General features: G+C 50.0%; 1 protein-coding gene across 1 annotated transcript in view; it reads right to left on the reverse strand.

Moving 5' to 3' along the window:
• Nucleotides 1-242: 242 nt before the first annotated feature.
• Nucleotides 243-6,550, reverse strand: part of ABCC1 (ATP binding cassette subfamily C member 1) — a 149,970-nt gene continuing 143,662 nt past the window's right edge. Inside the window, exons 29-31 of the mRNA XM_023513856.1 lie at nucleotides 5,184-5,350; nucleotides 3,873-4,067; nucleotides 243-1,827 (exon numbers count right to left, since the gene is read on the reverse strand). Coding sequence (XP_023369624.1) covers nucleotides 1,719-1,827; nucleotides 3,873-4,067; nucleotides 5,184-5,350 — 471 coding nt within the window. The 3' untranslated portion in view covers nucleotides 243-1,718. The remainder of the gene's footprint in view (nucleotides 1,828-3,872; nucleotides 4,068-5,183; nucleotides 5,351-6,550) is intronic.

Genomic DNA, 6,550 nt, shown 5'->3' on the forward strand with positions numbered 1-6,550 from the left:
GGTCTATCTGACCCCGAGGCCTTGGCTTTGTCCACCTTGCCAGTGCGCTGTCTCCCCACTAAGCCCCACCTGACCCTCGACCTTTACACTCCCGGTTACTGGCAACAGCTCTCGCTGGAGGCAGCACACTTGTCAAAGGGAAAGAAGCCCACGGGAGGATGCTGCCTCCTGACCCCACCAGAGGGCTGGAACCTTTGCTGATGCCCCCCTAAAAATGGAACAGTCATTTAGAAAGAAATAAAATATATTTTTTTTACTGCAAATATTCATGTTTCCAGTGTAAGTCATTACAAAAAGATCCCTCCCAAAAAAACTTGGTTTATCTAATGTGAAAGAATGGTATAACTTACAAAAAATAAATATTTCCACCTAAAAGAAAGAAACGCTCTGGGTTTGAAGCCACCAAGATAAGTCACAGCAAGTAGGAAGGTTGGGGCAGCCGTCAGTTCCCGCCGCTTTCTAGGGCTCACTCTGCTCTCCATCCAAGATCTCTCGAGCAGAGACTCCGGAGGACTCTGCTTCTCCATTTCCTCCCAGGAACGCAGGGGACCGAGGGGCAGACACAGGCCCAGCTTTGGACTATTCCCCGGGGATGCGCTCCTTGGCCTAATACTTCCTTCCAAGAAAGTGAAGTCGTGAGACTATTTTTCTCCCAGGAGGAGAACTTATAAAAAAAAAAAATTGCTATTTGAGGATGGATTCTTTTTTCATCCATACAAGAGAATTGGTAACTCAATGTCAAGCTTCCCGCCGTACCGCCCCTTGGCAGCTAACCCGATGCCAATGGTGCAGAATTAAAACCCAGAACTGAGAAGACTTAAAGGGACTCTTCCTGGTACCAGCTGGTGATCTGTCGTGCCCTTTGCTTTTGATGTTTCATAACCCTTAGCAGACCTTCCTCTCTGGGTACCTGGAGGGGTAAAGGAAGAGGCAGGAAGGAAAGTGAGGCAGACTGGAGCACCGGGCAGGCGAGCCCAAGCCGGGCAGTCAGCTCTGTGAGACGACAAGCCCCAGGCCCGGACTCCACTAGTCCAGCTAAGTCTCTTCAATGAGGACATATGCCCCAGGGAGGCAGCTCTGAGATGTCAGCTCCCAGTGTCTGTCTGAATGCCTGGAAGACCAGATGTTGTCAGGAGGACCGTCCAGGCCCTGGGGACACACTGCCACAGGAGAGAATGATTTTCACCAAGCCCCTCAACCTCAAAGCTGCAGGCTCAAGGAAATGAAGCTTTCTGGGTGGAACTAGACAAGGATGTTGGAGAACCGAAGGGGCCGGGAGCTTCTTGAAGACTCAGAGTCCACAGACTTTGGTGGGGAGACCCAAGGCAGCTGGCTAGATTTGGTCACTAGCGTATTCTGTACAACCGATTCCTCTGGAAGTCTGGCTGCCAAACCTCCTCTTTGGGAAGCAGCAGGGCACAGCATGCACTCCAAGGACATGAGAACATGCGTGCTGTCTCAAAGGGGCCCGGAGGTGAGGGGTGCGCTCTGGATTGGATGCATCTCTCTCTCCTTCGTCTTCATGGCCATTTCCAGGCAGGGGGCAGAATGGTGGCTGCTGCTACTGCAGCTGCTGCTTTGGATTAGTTTCAGTTTTTTGGGTTTGGTTTCTTGATTTTTGGTTTTGGTGTAGGAGACTTGGTTTCCCGAGGACGCTGACATCCCTGAATGCTGGCATGTTGGCCCTGCAGTTCTGGCCAGGTGTGCCAGATCTGGGCTCACGCCAAGCCAGCATCTTTGGCCATGTCGTAGAAGAGACCTTTCTGCTGCAGGAGGTCAGAGGGGCTGCCACACTCCCGGATTTCGCCTTTGTCCAAGACGATCACCCTGCAGGAGAGGTCCATACATGAGGGCAGGAAAGGGGGTGGTACCTGTGGCCCTGCGAGCCACCTCAGCAAGTTGCTGCTTCAGGCTGGACCCCTAACATCGGCCAGGATTCATGAAGCAGTCTTCTGGCTGACTGCCCATCCTCAATCCCTACTTCTAGTCAAGGTCAAATGCCCATGAGGCTTAGTCATTAATATCTAGTGCCATCTTCAATGATGGCAGGAACAGTAATGATCATAGTGGTGTCAATTACACTCATTGTCCCATTACACTCAGAATAAAAGAAAAAGATCTTACCATTGTCTACAACAGGAGTTGGCAACCTTTTTCTGAAAAGGGCCAGATAATAAATATTTTCGGCTCTGTGGGCAACGAGGTTTCTGTTACAACCTGTCATCTCTGCTGTGTTTATAGTCTGAACATATCCAACAACAGGAAAATGAATAGGCACCGCTGTGTGCCAATAAAACTGTAATCACAGAAATATGCAGAGGGCCAGATTTGGCCAATGGACTGTAGTTTTCTGACCCTAGCACACAAATTCCTATGGGATCCAACACATCCTACTTTTGACATCACTCTGGTGATGTCCCTCTGGAACTCAAAAGTGCCAACACAGCACCTGTCGTGTACACATAGTAGGTGCTTGGTGATCTTTTAAAAATGTCAGGCCACTCTTAGAGTGCTCTTAGAACAATTCCAAACTTCTCACTGTAGTTACATGGTGCTCTAAGACTTAATCTTCCAGCCTTATCTCCTACCACCGACTGGTCCCTTCCAATCTCCAGACACACTGCCCTCTTGCTAGCCTCCAAATTCAGTAAGTGTGTTTCCATTTTCAGGGCCACTTCAGGGGCTCTGCCCCCTCTCTCCAGAATGCTTGTTCTTCCTTTTAGATCTAAGGTTAGCTAACTGTGGTCCACAGGCCAAAATCTCAATAAATCTTAATAAAAAGTCTTATTAGAACACAGGTATTCCTATTCATTTGTGCATTGCCTATGTCTGCTTTTGTGCTAGAATGTCAGAGACCAGATGGCCGGCAAAGTGGAACTTATTCTGACCCTTTACAGGAAAAGGGTGCTGACCTCTGTCCTGGATCTTCCTATAGCCAACTCAGCTCAAAAGCTACCTCCTCAGAGAGGCCTCCCCTGAGCAAACATGCTAAATTCAAAACCCTCAGGATCCAGGCACGAGGGCCACAATATGACTTCTGTGGGCCACACACACTGATGCCTGTGTGAGCTGCTTTCTCCACACAAAAGTGCCAACACAGTCACTGAAAACAAATATAATCTGGTCTAGATTATATTTACTTCTTTTTTTCTCCTTTTAATTAATTTACTTATTTTTTCGAGACAAAGTCTCTCTTTGTTGCCTGTGGTAGAGTGCTATGGTGTCATACCTCACAGCAACCTCAAACTCTTGGGCTCAAGAGATCCTCCTGCCTCAGCCTCCCGAGTAGCTGGGACTACAGGTGCCCGCCACAACACCTGGCTATTTTTAGAGATGAAGACTTCCTCTGGCTCAGGCTGGTCTCAAACTCTTAAGCTCAGATGATCTACCCACCTTGGCCTCCCAGATTGCTGGATTCCAGGGGTCAGCCACAGGGCCAGGCCTTTTCTTCTCATTTTTTAAAAGACAATTAAACATTTCCATGGAGCCCAGGAACTGTGCCCGTTGCCCTGTCCTCTTGTTAGGCTTCCTCCCCAGCACTTAACAGTCCTCTGAAAAATGTGGGTTTGCTGCTCTGTTCATTGTCTGTCTCCCTCATCTAAGCTGTTCTGTCTCTGAGGCTGGTCCCTTATCTGACAATATCCTGCAGAGTCTCCAGTGCCCAGAACAGTTCCAGAAACCCAGCAGGCGCCCCATGCAGATGTGCTAACTGCCTTAATGACTGAGTGATGCCAGAAATACCTGGAACTACCTGGGATAAAGACAGGAGCCACCACCTGGTGCTGTCACTAGGCATAAGGACAGTACTGGACAAAAGAAAGAGGGGGTCAGTGAACCCCCAAAGCCTAGAGGCCTCTGTGCCAGGGGATCACCTAGTGTAGTCCATGATGGTGTTGAGACGGTGAGCGATGGTGAGGACAGTACAGCCCTCAAACTGCGTCCGGATGGTAGACTGAATGAGGTTGTCTGTTTCCAGGTCCACGGCTGCTGTGGCCTCATCCAACACAAGGATCTTCGTCTTCCTCAGTAGGGCCCGGGCTAGGCATACAAGCTGTCTCTGCCCGATGCTTGATAGGAAGAAAAAGACCAGGAGATAGTGTCAGACCATCCTGACCCTAACCTAGGTCTGGGCTGGGAGAAGAAAGAGACCCTGTGTTGCTTAGAGCAGGAGAGCACATCCCGCTCCCCGCACCCATGCCTGTAGCAGACATCACCAATCAGTCAGATGTGTCTCCCGTTATACAAAAAACAGGTTCAGAATCATTTTCAGCATGGGGCTCAGAGGTGATATTCAAAATATTTTTGGCACAGTAGTTAGCAAAATGGAACCACATCCACACATCCTTATCCAACCGTGGGGTCATTTACCCCTTGCTCTGGACTCAGGTCTGTGCCCTGCTTTTGCCGACAGGAAGCTGACCAACATGAGGTTGGCAGAGGTTTGCTGCAGGAGTGCAGAGCAAGGCTGAGCAAGCCTTGCCATCACCATAACCACAAGCCTGGTCTGCTGGGGGATGAAGGACACACAAGGCATACCCTTATTACCCCAGTTGAGGCCAACAGGTCACTGACCCCAGACTGACCTTCAGACACACATGTATGAGCCCAGCCAAGACCAGCAGCAAAGCCTCCTGGCTGGCTGCCCCAGCATGTGGACAACACTCAATGCTGTTTGAAGTTTCGCAGTTGTCTACCATGGAGAGGGACGACTGAACCAGGTACTAACCAATAACACCAGAGCAGGACCCTGCAGGTTCCCTACTGTCCCGTGCATCAACACTTTAGGTCCTGGATCATGGGCAGATCCCAGGGATCCCAGGAGAAAGGGCAGTGCATGGGGACTTGGAGGGCTGAGAGCAGCATTAGTTACTAGCTAGTAGGGAATCCTTTCAGTAATTTAGAAACTGATAGCCACTTTCAAGTGAAAGAAGCTGGTATAAGAAAAGAAATGTAATGCCCACCCTGGTCATTAAACCTCATGGTAAAAAGAGCCAGGACTGAAATGCATTTTACAGAAACTGAGGCTCCAATGGGTGAAGGGATAGATGGCTCCTCTGTGGCAGAACTGGGGCTCAAATCCAGGTCTGACGTAGATGCAGGAGGACAGAATCTTCAAACCCCCCACATGACCTCCTGGTGCTGAGGAGACCTCATCCAGTGTCCCTCTGCTCAGCCCCGCCTACCTCAGGTTCTCCCCGCCTTCCGCACACTCGTGGTCTAGCTTATCGGGAAGGGCAGACACAAAGCCCTTCAGGTGTGCCAGCTCCAGGGATGTCCAGACTTCTTCATCTGAGTACTGGCTGAATGGGTCCAAGTTCATGCGGAGGGAACCCGAAAACAAAACGGGGTCCTGTTCAGAGAGAAGACAGCAGGTGGCATGTGACACTCATGTCATGTTAGATGTGGCTCAAGGAAAAAGGTGGTGAGAGGCTCGGCGCCTGTAGCTCAACGGGCTAAGGCGCCAGCCACATACACCTAAGGTGGCGGGTTCGAATCCCCAGCCCAGACCCGCCAAAACAACAATGACGGCTGCAACCAAAAAATAGCCGGGCGTTGTGGCGGGCGCCTGTGGTCCCAGCTACTTGGGAGGCGGAGGCAGGAGACTCGCTTGAGCCCAGGAGTTGGAGGTTGCTGTGAGCTGTAATGCCACAGCACTCTACCCAGGGGGACAGCTTGAGGCTCTGTCTCAAAAAAAAAAAAAAAAGAAAAAGGTGGTGAGTAAAAAGTTCTGGCCAGAATTGTTAAGACGTGGATTCAAAGTTCCTCAGATTCACTATTTCTGGTGATGTTAATGATGAAAAAAAAAAAGCAAAATTAAAACAGATTTCTTCTCTGTAGAACTTCCCAGAGCCCTTAATAGGAACATGAGTTGGGAATCTTCCAGAAGGAGATACAACACAGGTAGCTCCAAATCATAAAGTTCTGTGGATCCCTTCAACTCTCAGACAGATGCTCATAAAACACTTCAGTGGGCTCCGTGCCTGTGCCTCAAGTGGCTAAGGCACCAGCCACATACACCTAAGGTGGCAGGTTCGAATCCAGCCCAGCCTGTCAAACAACAATGATGGCTGCAACCAAAAAATGGCCAGGTGTTGTGGCGGGCACCTGTGGTCCCACCTACTTGGGAGGCTGAGGCAGGAGACTTGCTTGAGCCCAGGAGTTGAAAAAAAAAAAAAACCCACTTCAGTGGCTGGGCGTGGTGGTTCACACCTGTTATCCTAGCACTCTGGGAGGCTGAGCTAGGAGTATCCCTAGAGCTCAGAAGCTCAAGATCAGCCAGAGTGAGACCCTGTCTCTACTAAAAATAGAAAAAATTAGCCAGGCCTGCCTGGTGGTGGGCACTTGTAGTAGTCCCAGCTACTTGGGAGGGTGAGACAAGAGGATCCTCTGAACCCAGGAGTAAAAGGTTGCTGTGAGCTATGACACCAAGGCACTCTATCTAGGTCAACAGGGGGCGACATCTGTGGCTCAAAGGAGTAGGGCACCAGCCCCATATGCTGGAGGTGGCAAGTTCAAACCCAGCCCTGGCCAAAAACTGCAAAAAAAAAAA

This window comes from Otolemur garnettii, unplaced genomic scaffold, assembly GCF_000181295.1.
Source record: "Otolemur garnettii isolate 467f Iridium unplaced genomic scaffold, OtoGar3 scaffold00044, whole genome shotgun sequence".
Lineage (NCBI taxonomy): Eukaryota > Metazoa > Chordata > Mammalia > Primates > Galagidae > Otolemur > Otolemur garnettii.